Source organism: Mus musculus, chromosome 13 (assembly GCF_000001635.26).
Source record: "Mus musculus strain C57BL/6J chromosome 13, GRCm38.p6 C57BL/6J".
NCBI lineage: Eukaryota > Metazoa > Chordata > Mammalia > Rodentia > Muridae > Mus > Mus musculus.
The window spans coordinates 50,467,228-50,482,903 of record NC_000079.6 but is presented as its reverse complement, the minus strand read 5'-3'; the positions used below and the strand labels follow the sequence as shown (position 1 = coordinate 50,482,903).

General features: G+C 46.0%; 1 protein-coding gene across 1 annotated transcript; it reads right to left on the bottom strand.

The window, feature by feature from the left end:
- Window positions 1–7,548: 7,548 nt before the first annotated feature.
- On the bottom strand, window positions 7,549–15,597 carry Nutm2 (NUT family member 2). The gene is made up of 7 exons (NM_001033400.2): window positions 15,446–15,597; window positions 12,884–13,577; window positions 11,775–11,903; window positions 10,505–10,644; window positions 9,777–10,072; window positions 8,986–9,102; window positions 7,549–8,568 (listed from the first exon to the last, which is right to left on the bottom strand). The coding sequence occupies exons 1-7, from the start codon at window positions 15,501–15,503 to the stop codon at window positions 7,801–7,803; spliced, it is 2,202 nt and encodes a 733-aa protein (NP_001028572.1). The 5' UTR covers window positions 15,504–15,597; the 3' UTR covers window positions 7,549–7,800.
- Window positions 15,598–15,676: the final 79 nt, after the last annotated feature.

Below are 15,676 nucleotides of genomic sequence, written 5' to 3'. Positions count from 1 at the left end.
CGTGCACACCAACATGACACTAAATAAACACCAGTCCTGTATTGGATCACTGGTAAATGGCAGCAACCATCTGGGGAAGAAATTATACAAATTCCCTTTTGCCCAGCAATACTGTTGACTGAATCCTAGGGAGGAAAGTCCTCTACCACGTAGAAGTATCACCCTCACACTTCCCAATTCCCTATAAACTCTCCAGAGCACAGAATCAGAGATCTATCCTAATTCATTCTACGAAGCCAGAATCACCCAAATACCAAGACTGGACATTACAAGAACAGAAAATGACAGACCAGCAACTCCTATAAACACAAATGTAACTCAACATTATATTAGTATAGTGTTCAGATGTACTTGGGGGAAGCCTGTTATGGCAGGACCTGGGAGGCAAGGACAGGAGGGCTCAAGACCAGTATGAATTACATAGCTAATTCTGAGTCAGCCTGAGATACACAGCAAGATGCAGACTCCCTGCACCCCAGCCCTAGTTCTGGTGGCCTGGCTTTCCTGTCCTTGGCCAGGGTGTGCTCCAACCTCTGCCTGTCACAGCCACAGCCACAACCCCAGTTATGCCTGTAGAACTGCAGGGTTCCAGACAGGGCCAAGCATGAAGAGAGGGGAGGGGAAGGAGGAGAATCATGGTGTAGGAGGAGGAAGAAAAGGAGGAGGAGTAAGGGGAGGGGGGGAGAAGAAATACATACAAATCTAAGAATAGATACAATATATTCATAAGGGTTCTCAAAGCCCAAATGAAATCTTGGAGCAACTAGGTGAAAAGAAATATCCCATGTTCATGTATTTAAAAAAAAAAAAGCAAACCCTTGTCCATATTATCAATATGTCAGTTTTTCCAGACTGATCTATAGATCCATAGCAATGGAACAGTATATGGATCCTAGAAACATATTCATCTAAATACAATCAACTAGTATTGGACAAGGCATTAAATACATAGTCACTTTTTTCAACATATGCTCATGGGAAGAGTTAGAATTCAATATGCAACAAGCAAATAAACCAAAGCCTGTTGGAACCAAAACAAAACAAAACAAATATAGACACAGTTGTATACCATTACAAAATATAACTCAAATGGGCCACAGACTTAAATGTAAACGGAAACTATGAACATGTAGAGCATAACATGGGAAAACACTTATATGCCTTACAGTAAGGTAATATTTTTTTACTTTTAAAATTTTTATTTCTCATATGTACGGGTGTTCTGCCTGCATGTATACTGCCTGTCTGATGCCCACAAAGACCAGAAGAGGGTGCCATATAGCCTAGAACAGGTGTTATAGATAGTTGTGAGCCATCCTGTGAGTGCTAGACTAGATTGTGAGTCCTCTGCAAGAACAGTAAGTACTCTTAACTGCTGTAACAAGTCCTCAGGCAAATTATATACAAGACCAAGTTAAAATTCATGAACAAATTGTTGACAAGACATACTTCATGGAAACGGGAACCTTCTGAGCTCCAGCTGCAGCTCAGTGGTAACACTTTCCTGGAGTAGATTCAAGAGGCCTTGGGTTCAAGCCCTACCACTCATTGTAAATACATCTGTTCTGTAAGGGATAATGCCCAAAAATTAAGAGAAGCTACAGGCTAGGAAATTTGATAAAGGGGCTGTACGTAGACTTGCAAAGAATCCTAACAAAAGACATTTAGATGACAGATCATTTTTTAAAATGGGTTCAATGATCTCAGCAGACACCCAACCAAACACGTGTAATGATGTTTTAGATCATACAGTGTCAGGAGTCATGAGTTGAAGTCACACTAACAGACAGCAGCACAGTGTGTGCAAGGGCCTAAATACACAACAGTGACAAGCCAATCCAAGATATGAAAATCGCAGGGGGTGGTGTTTGAGCTGGGTGGGGCTCCCTTGGCAGCACCCTGGATAGTGTGCTGGGGGCGGGGCTTGTGAAGGAGTGGGTCCTCAGCCTGAGGCAGGGTCTGTTTCCTTGCGTGCAGGCATAGCTGGAGCAGCTGGTAGAATAAGCTGGGGCTCTAGACGTCTAACTTCCCCTGATCTTGGGTACAAAGGCCTCAGGTCAGGAGGCCACTCACATACAGTGCAGCTTTGGCTGGAGCTACCTGTAGGGAGGGCCTTGAGCCAAGCACCAACTCTGGGTAAGACACGGGTGGGATAGGGCCAGCTGGCTGATGGAGGACCAAAATGCTTCAGGGGCAGTTCAATATTTAACAAGCAAACAAATAAAACCATTTCAGATAAAGACTGTGTATCTTAGAATGATTTAGTCTCTGGATAGATGTGAGTGATTTAGTCAAACTGTAGTTAATGGGGATGGCCCTAGCTCCTCAAGCCTTTAATCCCAGCACTAGATATGCTGTGGGTGGCTGGTGAGTCTTTTGAGTTCCAAGCCAGTCAGGGCTACATAGTGAGATCCTGTCTCAAGGAGGAAAAAAAAAAGCAAATGAGTAAATTACTAAAATTATTAGCATATTGACATCTCATAGAAAAAAGTAGTGGTCATTTCCAACCATGGAGTACCAGTTCTCAACTGGAATGTAGTTATAGTTTCATTTTATGCCGATGTGAATACATTCATGTGTGTTGATCTATGTAGCACTGAGCTACAAGGAACCTCAGCCCTAGACTTCACCCATTGATGAAACCAGCAGCAATAGCATATTATATAAATGGCATAAGGGGTGATAGGCATTTTCAGGTTGTATTTTGAATTCTTCCATGGAGTGCAAAATGAGATTTGAATTTTCAGAAATGTCTGTGGTCAACAAGAAATGTATGGTCAACAAGGATTTGAGTAGATAGGGAAAAAGCATTAGAGTTTTGAAGCCATTGCAGTGGTCTATGGAAAGACAGCTGGGATGTCTGAAGATATTTGTATTGATATTAAAGGACACAGATGATGTACAGAGGCCACTGGCCTAGAAAGGCTCTGTTAGCAGGTGTTAATCCCATTGAATGGGATTTAATTTTCACCCATATTAGCCAAATTTATAGCAAGCTTTATTATAAGTGCCAAGTATAGCTGACCCGGCCACTGCTTCTTCCCAATGGGAGATTTGAGAGGTCAGCCTTGAACATAGGAAACTCAAAAACTGCAAGAGTTGGGGGAATGCTAGAGGGATTTTGGTTAGGTAGGAACTTGGCCAAACATCTCAAAATTATTTGGCAGAACACCTTATCAGGGTGGAGGTTAGGGTATAAGGTGTGTAAGAATTCAAATTCCAGGAAATGCATTATAAGATATGGTCAAACTTAAGTTTTACACAAACAAACCAACAAACAAACCCAGGAATGAACTTACTTTAACCTTGTAACAAGATGGTTTCTAATTTTGACATGGAGTCAGGGTGGTCCATCAAAGGCTTAGTTGAAGTTATTAATGTGTACTAGAATAATCTATAATAAAGACCTTAGAGATCTCAGGTAATGTAAAGGTGTTGTTCCAGGGAAATGTTAGTGATCCCCCAATACAAACAGGAGCCAATCTGATGCAACTCACAGCAGGGTCTTTATTATATTAGAGCTTTCTTGAACCCCCCCACCCACCCACCCACCAATGCACCACTATCATGCAGGGGAGTACGTGTGCAGGCATCTAATTGGAAAGCTGCTATGGCCTTTAACATAATTAGTTGCTGCTGGGAGTCACATCATAAACTCAATTTATGTTCTCCTCTGCATTGGTGGCTGTTAGGCAGGGGGTGGGCTTGTAACCTGGAGGTGCAGGTTTGTTGGGTGAATAACCTGAAGGAGAAGAATAACCTGAAGAAGTCTTGCTGAGGGTGTAACCTGGAAATGCTGGTCTTGTTGGGGATTCGCCTAGAGACTGGAGCTAGGCTTGGGTTTTGTTGGGGGGCAACTTGGAAACTGGTGCTAGGTACCAGCCTGTTAGTTTACCTGAGTTCAAACTTAGGTCAGGTTCTCTAAAATGGAGTCTGAATTTTAAAGATTTGTCATCTCAAAGGGAGAAATATGTGGCCCTTTTACATTAGCAACTGCCCAGAAAGAGCTTAGAAAGAAATTCAATGTCTAGAAATTTGTTTGTTATGGTAGTTTACTTAAAATAATTTACATAGAGGAGAGAGTGAAGTATGTTTGCATTGTAGGAGAAATGTTTCTAACTGATAATATGTAAACGTACAATGTCAGTAAACAAGCTGACACATCCAGCACAATAGGGGACATAGACATGTCTGGGCACACAGCTTAGTGTGTGTGTGTAGATCTTTTGGGTTTGTTTGTTTGTTTGTTTGTTTGTTGTTGTTGTTGTTGTTAAAGACAGGGTCTCATTATGGAGCCCAGCTAGATCAGAAACTCATAGCCATACTATGTCTCAGCTTCCTAATCGACGCTTACAAGTACACAGCGCTATGCTGTCTTTGTTTTTATACCCAGTCAGCACCACAGTCACAAGTGTGTGCATTCTAGTGGACAGAGTTTGAGGATAACATGGCTTGGTGAGCAGCTGCAGGTGTAGGGTGGGATAGTGACGCTTTAAGGCTCTGCTGTGAGCTGTCTGAAGAGCCTTTCAGCTTCTGTGCTTGGTAAGAGAAATGCCCAGTGCAGGAGCGATGGCTGGACCGCTCATTGACATTCGTCTGCTGCTGGAAATCAGTTTCTATGTGATGTGGTTCAGGAACCTATGAGTGTCTTCAACCAAATAGAAAACTATTAATAAAATGGCCTAATGGAGGACGTGACCTCAGAGTTAAGGATGTTTCAGTGCCATCTACCCAGAGTTTAAGGCACATGCATATATAATGTATCTGTTTGCACCCTAGTGTTCTGCACTACCTGTGACTTTAAACAGTCTATTGACTTTCATTTTCGTTTATACAAATATAAGAGTGAGCAGTCCTCTTGGTCTCTGTAATGAGTTAACAATGGACGTTTAGAGCCTGGATATTAATAAACTGACTAGACTGTGTGTTCTGCTTCCACCTTCCTTCCTTCCTTCCTTCCTTCCTTCCTTCCTTCCTTCCTTCCTTCCTTCCTTCCTCCCTCCCTCCCTCCCTCCCTCCCTCCTTTCTTTCCCTTTCTTTCTTTCTTTCTTTCTTTCTTTCTTTCTTTCTTTCTTTCTTTCTTTCTTTCCTTCCTTTTCCTTCCTTCCTTCCTTCCTTCCTTCCTTCCTTCCTTCCTTTAATGAAGGAAAGGTTTGTGTTTTACAAAGCTATTTTAATAGAGTTTGGCCAGAACACTAAGAAAAGGAAAAAGGTACCCGTGAGGAGGGAGAGACAGCCGCACTTAAGAGCAGGATATGGGCTTCTCTGGGAAAGTTTCCAGTGCTTCCTGATGTTTTTTGTCTGTATCACACTTCGATTATCCCTGTTTACCAAGAATGGGCATTTGTACTGTGTGCAACTGGGGGCTCTTATGAATATCATTTACCCTTCTGTAATTTTTTTTCAAAGATTTAAAAGTTAAATTTTTACACACTTGTTTATACCTACTGAGAATCTACAAAGCCCGGTGTGGTATTTCTATTATAAACAGTCACTCCAGTACTACACAGCTTTAAAATCATGAGCCATTTTTTCCTGAAGAGGATATAATGTGTCACAATCTTCAAATGCCTTTGGCCATTTATGTAAGTCCCACCAATTGATTCAAACACATGTGCTCAGATCTTTAGTCTTCCCCAGGACATTTAATAGAACTATTAGCAAAGCTAGCATGGCAAGAGATGTTGTGTACACAGTGCATGAAAAACAGAGCCTGTAGGCCAGGAGGATACCACTACAGATAAAGGGCCTGTTAGGCACACATGAGGATCTCAGTTTCAGCACCAGACCCCACATAAAAGCTAAGCATGATCACGTAATATGCCTGTAGCTCTTGTGATGGTGGAGTGGAGACAGGCAGATCTCCAGAGTACCCTGGCAAGTCAGTCTAATCAACCGCCAGTGAGCACCAGGGCAAGTGAGAGGTGCTGTATCAGTAAACAAGGTGGATGATAACTAAGGAAGACATCTGTCACCAGGCTCTGTACACACACACACACACACACACACACACACACACACACACACATCAGCATGCACACAGAAGTCACACATACATTATACATACACCAAAATAATAATAATAAGGTGGGAAGAAAAGTAGTTAAAAGTGCTGAATGCCTATTGAATGTTCTCTAAGATTCCAAAGTGCCATTTTGTATGCTTTGTGTTGAGTGGTATAGTGAGAGGTTCCTGCTCATGCAGGCTCCATTGTTCCTCGTCTGCATTGAAGCTGAGCATGACTGGAGGCTGTGTGTGAAAGAGCGCTAATAACTCCAGGAGAGCTCAGAACCAGAGCAGGTGAGCATGAGAACTGCTGTCCTGAATCCCCTTAAAGGCCACAGCCTCCAATGACCTGGCCCTATTGAATGGTATCATGGGCACATGAATCTTAGGAGAACATTTGCGATTAACCATGGCACATCTAGGTTCCTGTTTCCTTTTGGGAACTAATATTTATGTCCACCAAGTTCTGCCCCCTTGTCTTGCTGTGAGTTTGAGAAAAATCTATACTTACATAATTCACGACTCTGCTGGACAGGGAGTAACTGAGTATTGTGGAACTCTAACCAAAATCTGGAAACTGCCAAACTGGCTTCTGCCATTTTGCCATGTCTCTTGTTCCTGTTTTTGTTTTCTATGTTTTTGAACTTTGTAATGTAAAATGAACATTTTTTAATTATTATATGTTGTCTCCTTTTTTAGCATACCATAAGTTATAGTTCTTTTAGTTAGTGCTTGCCTTAAAGTCCCCAGTAGAGAAAAACCAAGTGGGGGCTACAAAAGAGAGTCCACAAGAACAGGCTCCTGCTGTTGCCGCCAGGGAGCATGGTGTTTGCAGATGCATAAGATGGGAGCTGGCTAAAGGTGTCAACTGAACATCCCCAGATAGCTACTGGCCCCTTCCTCAAAATGCCAGGCCTTTCCCTCAAACCACTCACACAAGAAGTCCCTGGCTAGCTGAGGACTGGATTAATCTTGTCACCCAAGTCTTTAGGGGAGCAGAAAAGGCATCCTAAGAAGTAGGCTAATTCTAGAAACTGGGCAATGGTCCTTAGGGCTGAAGGCTGGAAAGCATCTCTCTAGCCAAAGGTTTTTGAGGACACAGGTAGTAATAGCATGTTCTAAGTAGTCCCTGTAACCAGACAAGCTTTGTGAGAGGACAAGGGTAGGATCCCAGGAGCTGGAGCTGTTAGTCTGCACTCTCCCTAGATCAGTAAGTAAATTTAGAGTTGTGTTGGTTTTTAGGTGAGACCATGTCCCTTAAGAGCCAGACTCTTATTGAGCATCCAAAACTCACTAGGCTATTTCATGTTGGAGAAATGCTCAGGGAACTATGAGGTATTACACTTGATGTAAAACAAAAATGATTTATGTTTATTTGGCTTAGTAGTTAAAGTTCGTTTAGCTAAACCTCAAGTACATGAATCTTAAATAACTATAACTCAAGACCAGAGCAGGGCATCTCCAGGTCTTCCCCTTAACATCTCCTCACTTCATGGAACAGCACAGGCGTCAGAATAAAAGTAGCAGCTCTGACACCATTTTCAATGAAGCTGTCTTTATTTACATAACTTAAAAACTTCTAAAGTGATATCACCCTCCCAATCCCTTCCCCACCCCTCGTTCCTGTGCTTATTTCCCAGTGCCTCTAATCTTCTAGATCCATCCTTAGCAGCAGCTGGATCAGTCCTGATTGAGCAAGAGCTGTTGGTTGCTTTTTTCCCCTCACTCTGGGGTTTTAGGTTTAGAGGCAGGGTGAAATCTCTGGCCAGTTTAAGGGGATATCACCCAGGAGGCTCAATGCCTCTTCTTCCTCTTCCTCTTATGGGTACCTAGTGGCTCATGCTTCCTTTTCTGAGGCTGTGAGAGGTGAGCCAGCTCCAGAGCTGAGAGTGGCCCTTCAGACACCCCGTGACCAGGTCCTAAGTTAGGCCTCTTAGCCATAGGAACCAAGCTTCCAAAGAGAGCTCGCTTCTTTGACTTGGCAATCGAACACAGATCAGGGCTAAGGCCCCTTAACTTTGGGCACGGGCTGGGGATACTCTCAGAGTCAGAGAGATCTGTATAGGGGCACACTTGGTGAGGCACTTTCCAGGGCACCAGCCTGTACTGGGAGGCCAGGAGGAAGGACAGGCTGTGGAGCTCTTCCTTGTCCTCAATGGTTCTGGCCAGTGACCTGTGGAGGTCCTCAATTGCAGAAGCTACTCTGAAGCTCCTTACACATCTGGATCCTGGGCTTTGGTTATATGTTCCTCTGCCACGGGGAATACCAGTGTATCTGACGTCTACCAGTGAGGGTGAACTTTGATTACTCGGGAAGACAGTAGCAGGCTTAGGCCCCCATATTTCTGCGCTGGTGACTTCAAGACACTGCTGGTCTAAGGAAGCCATTCGTGAGGAGCCAGTTTGTGCACTGGCTCCTCTTTGAACACCATGCTCATCTCTCTCTGCATCTTGGCAAACAGATGGTACAGAAGTACTGGCAGGTATCTGAGGGGCACCAGGATTTGGGGGTGCTCTCTCAACTCCCCTCTTCTTCAAAGCTGGGCAGGGCTTCTCCAGCAGCTGCAGGAGGAAATAAGTACATAAGACCCAGCATAAGCTGGAAGGACCAGAGGGGGGCAATGCATTTGGGTGGAGTTAGCCAAGGGACTAGTCAATTATCTAAGTGTTAGAGACAGGCTCTGGGGGCTAACATGCTTGGTTCCTTGCAGATGTGTCTGTCATGTCTACACCTGCATCCCCTTCTGGGTGAAGCCCAAGGCAGGATGACTTGGTGAATCAAGGTCACATGGGTCTTATGAGCATGGTCTTCTCCCTGTTCATCTGGTGTCCCTCAGTGTCCCACTTCATTTGGAGTCCTTCCTTCCCTGTCTAGTTGACCTAATATCTCTCTGTATCTTGTGTATATGGTGTCTGGTTGCCTCTTCTCTACCTAGTGCTCCTTCCCCACTGTCTCTGGCATTCACCTTCCCTGTCTACCTGGTCAACAGTGAGTTCTTCCTCATGCTCCAGCACCTTGGTGAGAGCCAGTATGTCTATTTCTGGTTTGGTAGATAGGATTTCTGCCACAAATTGGGGGTTGATTATGGCCTCCACCTGTAAACAGAAGCAAAATAACTTGAGTGCCAGGGGCAGGGAACCCCCAAGCCAAGGGGACCTCAATCTTGTCCTATGTTGGTGACAACTCATGATGGCAACCAACATTCACATACAAGTGCACACATATATGCACACATACACACACGCATGCACACATACATGCATACATGGGCACATGCATATACACACACATGCACACCCACATACATGTGCACACACACATACACAGATACATACACACACATGCACACACAAGCACACACACAGGCACACACACATGCACACATACACATACACAAACACACACATACACATGCACACACAGGCACACACACATATACAGATACATACATACATATACACGTGCACACACACATATACACACAGACACACACACATGTGCACACACACAAATATGCATACACATGTCCACACACATGCACAAATATGCGCACACACACATACATACATACACACACATATGTGCGCACACACATACACACATATACACATGCATGAGCACACACACACACAGGGGTTGGGGGAGGAAGAGAGGAAGGGAGAACTAGAGAGAGAGAGAGCTCTACAGTTAGGGAAAGTAGGCTCATTAACAAGGGCTAGGATGCCAAACTCAGAATCTGGCCCACACCAGGTCTCCAGATGTAGCTCACTTGCTCAACAAAGTGTTTCTGTGAACACAGCTCATCAATGTAGCTCAGGAGTTCTGCATCTGAGTATAAGTCATCTCCTTCCTGCTCTGGTCCATTGTTCTCATCTTCCTCCTTTTCCTTGGCCTCTCCCGTGAATGACTGAGGAAACCCCTCCAGCCAGTCCATGATCTCCATGTACTCCCGCACAGCTTCAGGTGGAATTTCCATGGGTGTCTCAGTCTTCTGTAACTTCTGGGGTCTGAGCTCTGGGAGGTGGGCAGGGTCAGTCTGGTGGACAGTCTTCATGGAGGTGCACTCTAGGAGGTAGGCAAGCATGAGGCTACATGGATGGGGATCACTGCCACCCCAGATAAACCACACAGGGCATATAGTTCAGGGGAACTAAAATGGCCTAGAGTGAACCAAAGCAGTTTTCTCTGAAGATCTATGAAAGGGGACGTTGCAAGAGGTGATATGTCTTGAGCTCCCATGGGAGAACATTTGGAGCCACCAATATTTCAGTTCCCAGATTCTGATCCCATGGTGTTTGGCTCTTTGGGGAGGTGACAGCAGAGGAGCAATGGTCATGGCCAGTTCAATGACTACTCAGTTCAAAGCCAAGAGCTGCAAGGAACCCCAGGCTACATAGCAAATACCCCATCCAGAAGGAAGAAGTGTATGTGTGGGACAGAAGTCTACTTTTACTGATTTGGCCTCTGCCTAGAAACCTAAAGGTGTGTGAACCCTACCTGGTTCCTCAGCCACCTCAGGAGCTGGAAGCCTTGGAGGATCTTGCCTTGGTATGGTTGCAACAACTTGGTACTGGATGCTTCTTATTATCTCTAGCCTTGAATTCTCCATCTCTTCTGCACTCTCAAATTCTGTGAACCTAGGGATGACGTAGACCAGGGCCCAGCATGGGAGATTACGATGGTGGTAATGTGTACAGGGTCTGGTACAGTCCCATGAAGTTGCTGATCTTGTGACATAACCACAGCTCTTGGGAACCTTAGGTCCCTTTATACTTGCAGGGAATCAAACAAGTTGGAGGTGTCACAAGCCGGGCTTTCATGCGACTCCTCCTTAAGTCCCATCTTGACCTTGCCTAGAGTCACATAAAAGAGCTAACTGGCAAGATGGCCACAGGTATAACTGATGGAGTATATCAGGAATCTTGGACCAGATGCAGAGATCCTGAAGCTGAGACTGGGAGAGCTGGGATGACCTGGGAAACAAGGGCCCAGGAGATGTCAGGAGAAAGCAGAAGGGAAGCTGAGCAGTATGGATGCTTCCTGTTGAGAGCTGTTTGCTGACTTGTGTGCATGAGGGCAAAGGCAGAAAGAGCAGAGACATGTCCTCGGAATGTCTAAGAGGCATCCTTCTCTTATGTGCCCTCTTGATACATTGTGATACATTAGGATCAGCTGAAGCAACTCTCTTGAGACACAGTGGTCTCTACTGTCAAAAGGTGGTGGCTCAACTGTCAGGTAGCTGGCATTAAGACTTGCTGAGTATGTTGCCTTTGCACATCCCACAGTGCTAGAGGAGACCCTATGTGCAGGGAAACTGCAATGGCCTAGGGTGAGCCAGAACAGTTTTCTCTAAAGATCTGTGAGAGGGGATACTGCTGGAGGTGATATGTCTTGAACTAATATGGGAGAGCACTTGGAGCCAACAATATTTCAGTGCCCTGGGGCTGGAATGGGCCACCTCTCCCACTTTGACCCTCAACAGAAAGGCAGGGATAGATAGATATTCATGACCAATGAGGTCAGAGGTGCTGGGACCATGGAGCAGATAAACCAGCAGTACAGGAAGTGAGAACAGCCTCCAAGACAGCAAGATTACCCTCCTGGCAGGGTGTGGGTAACAAACTCACCAGACCCAGCTATAACTGAGCAGAGCCCCCCACCCCCACCCCCACCCCAACACATACCCTCTTCAAGATGCCTGACTCACCAGACCCATCCACATCTAAACAGCTACCCATTTACCCTCCTTTAAGACTCCCTGACTCACTTTTCTGCCATCTCATAGAAGATCATCCGGTCATAGTTGCTTGTACACTGCCATTCCTGCAGACCCCTCCATAGGCCCTCCTCCACATTCATGGTGGGCTTCCTCCGGGCCAGGGACCGAAGCACTGGACTGTAATTCATTAGGACCATTCAATCTAATGATCAGCTTATACTCCAGCCCCAGCAGGCTCAGCCCAGTCATATCTACATCCTTGTACCAATGTAGAGTCTTAGCCTCCAGGAACCCCTTAACCATGCAGCAAACATCAACACAAAGATGTGTGCCTGTTTCTCTGGCTGCCATATGAATTCTCCATGTATCACTGTGAAGGGAGAATTAATGGGATCTAGGATCCCAACATGGAAGTATGGACGACAGAATAAAAGTAAAATTCATTAGAAATGGGACCTTGGATGATAGCCAGGCATAGGTCATGATGTGGGACTCCCAGGATAGGAAAGTGCTTTCCTGGGAAGGGGAAAGAGACTCCCAAGTTCTCTTTTCTACCAGTGAGACAGCCATGGACCCTTCAACAGAGCTGTTTCTTCTAGGCCATGCCTGGGTCTCTAATGTCCAGAACCATGAGAATATAGTGTCTGTGGTTTCAATCATCTAGTCTACCTGGTGGTATAGCTGAGCTGGCTGGCAAAATGTCCAGAAAGATCTGGAACCTAAGGTTAGCTGGGTCAATGGTGTAAATGCCTGCTGAGGATCGAAATGGAGCAAGAACCCCAGAGTTCTCCCCGGTATAGGCTCAGTGCCTTTCTGACTTAAGGAGAATTCTCTAGAACAATGAGGTGGGGGACACATGTACAGGTCTTACTGAAGTCTGGCATTTTTCCCCACCCCCAATTGTGATGTGCTGTCGGTCCTAAACACTTCACTTCACACTAGAAGATAAAGAATTAAGGAGAAGAATTATCAAATGGATTCAAAGGACTATGTCCAAACCCTAGCTCCCAGGACTTCAGGATCTCAGGTATGACATTGTTGTTCCTCAGAGTGTGGCTTTCTGAAGTGGACCCATCAACTTCAGCACTTTCCTTGTCTACTTCACCCTCATGGTGCTGGGGCCCCAGGAGGACCTTCCAGTCACAGGTGGCACTCACATGAGGAAGCAGGAGAAAGCTGCCACATCGGTGGTCTGAGGCAGGTGCCTCTGGACCAGTGTCTTGATATGTTGCCAGCGCCGGAAATTCCCATAGACACTGTCTGGTTTGGACAAGTAGTTTTCTGGGGAGTTGGTTTGGATGTTGGCGGGGCCACTTTCTCCATATGCTCCTTTTGGAGGCTGTGCAGAGTTCACTGGAGACTTGACAGGAACCAGCTGGACAACTTGCTGTGTGGTGGGAGGGTGAGGACCCAGGATCCATGTTCCTTCTTGGGGCTGGACAGTCGAAGCAATTCGGGTATTTATGAAGTTGTTTGCAGCAGGTGTTGTCATGAACCCCATACCCACACCTTGGGTCCCAGGGATATTACAAGTGAGAGGCACCTGAGTGAGAACAATGTTGGTATTGTGCACAGGTTGGACAGGCTGGCCTAGAGTTCCAAGCTGTACAATGTTCAGAGGAACAGCGGCACTCAGGGCAGTGCTTCCACCTTCTGCCACCAAAGGCATCCCAGGCAAGGCAGATAAGACTAAAGGATTCCCGGGAGAGATGCCTGCAGTCACGAGGGGTGCTGGGGGCTCCCAAAATAACTGGGGTACTGGCTGGGGGGCAGGTGGGAGAACAGGCAAGGTTGCAAATGTAGGCAGGGAGGCACCAGGGTTGATAGTCATGTTCTGTCCCAGTGAAGACGCTGTGAAGATAAAGGAGAAAGTGGATGGAAGATGGAAAGTGTACAGGAGGGTGGCTCTCTGATCTTGGTAGTCAGTGGAAACTGGGGGAGAGGAGACTATACAGTTTGCAAAGATCCCTGAGTAAGTTCCCTGCTGAGTTCAACTGGCTGGGCATCTTCTCAGCAGGGATCTTTCTCCCCATTCATCAAGATTCCTGGGATCACTGGGCTGTCTGAGAGGAACCCTCAGCTTTCCCCACCTCTGAGGGGCTCTTTCAGGAATTCCTGGCAGAAAACTCAACGGTGTTCTAATTCTCTTCCCACGAATGTATCCATTTGTCTCTCCCTGGACCACTGTCTGAGCGTTGGTGCTCACAGGAGGCAAGGCACCATCAAGGAGGCCCAGTTTCTGGAAGAGCCTCTGTGTAGGCTGAGGGTTTTAATTATGTTGACCTCGGCCCCTTCTGAGTTCCTTTCATGCCCCCAAAGCTCCCTCCGTTTCTAGTTCAGCACAACAATCCAAAAGCAACACCCAGTGATCCTCCAAGCCTGTGCCCCGGAATCCTGGAGGGAACCCCGTAGCACGCCATACCCATGCTGCTGCTCCCGCTCCTAATACCTCCCGCAGGAAACAGCAAAAGGATAGGCTCAGCAGACCCACACTGCCTGATGATCACTGGTCCCTACCATGGCTGGGAGCTGTTCCCACAGCACTGGTGTGCAAGACAGCCACCCAGTTGCTGGATACCCTGTCCTTGCAAGCCCTGTAGTAGCTGTGGGAGAATGTAACGGAATAGTGAATAGAGGAGTGGTCCGGAGGTTTCTGGGGATTATCATAGCTACTGGTATTGTCACAATTTGACCGTGAAATCTTGTGAACTCTCACCAATATGATTGAGGGGATACAGTCATGAGCCAGATGCCTAGTCGGGTGCAGTTATCTTAAGATGTTGCTGTTCAGCGGGAACTCACAAGGACCACATCAAAGAGAGCCAAGTCCAAAGATTCTGCACATGATGGCCAGGACACATGTTCTAGGTCTGCTTAACAGTAACAGTAGAACATGTTCCAAGACAAATGGCTCTCTCCAAACCCTCTGGCAAAGGAAACCAGCCACCTCAGAACCAACTGAAACCAATAGCACTCCGCATCCCGTTTGCTTGTCAAAGCAGCATCAGGGAAGAGAGGCTTCCTGTCACTGTTAAATGATGGGCTAAGGAAACTGCAGAGATAGTGCCAAGATAACACCTCTTAATTGGTATTTTAAAACGTAGTCTACAAATTTGGAATAAGTACCCACATCTTTCTTAGTTGACTCCCCCTAACTGTTCTGCCTCTGTAGAATCAAAGACATCAACCACCCGATAAAGGAGAAGCCTTCCCTGAGTGGGAAGGTGGAACTCTGGACTGCCAGTTGATGGAGAAATCTCTGCTTCTACAGAGAGGACCCCACTGAGCTCTTTCCTATCTAGCCATTTGTCTGAACTGTCCTCCTAAGGTCTAGGATAGCCCAGTTAAATTCCTGGGATCCATAATTTCATTAAACTAGTTCCAGCAACCAGGAGAAGTGACTCAGAGATCAGCTGTTGCCTAAGATCCTTCTCTGGACCACCACAGTGAACCACCCCATACCCCTATGAACTGTGCTCAGGAGACCTGCCTCTCATACCGGAAGATCTAGTCTAAGTCGTTTCTTCTGATGCAGTGTATCTCCTATGGCAACTTAGTTGCATTGTGGGCTCTGTTAGTCAGCCTTCACAGTGGGATGTCCTTGCAGAAGTCCAGAGCTCTCTCCACACACTCCTTAGTCCCGTCAGTCATTGCTAGTATCAAATTTAAATTGCCTTTGTCAGGGTGTCAGGCCCCATACCCTGACACTCCAGACTTACCTTCGGAAACTATTCCTATAGGCTTGGACAGTAACCATGTCTGTCTGCTCAGGTCCATGGTGAGAAAATTCGGATAAATCACACCCAAAAGTCACCAATCTATGGCAGATGCTCAAGAGAGCCAGCCACAGCTGAGAGAAAAGTTTGAAAGTAAACAGCTCCAGAATGTGGCAAGTAACATTCTAGAGTGGGGGAGGGGCAGGAAGTAAAACAGGACTGGGGGAACATTCC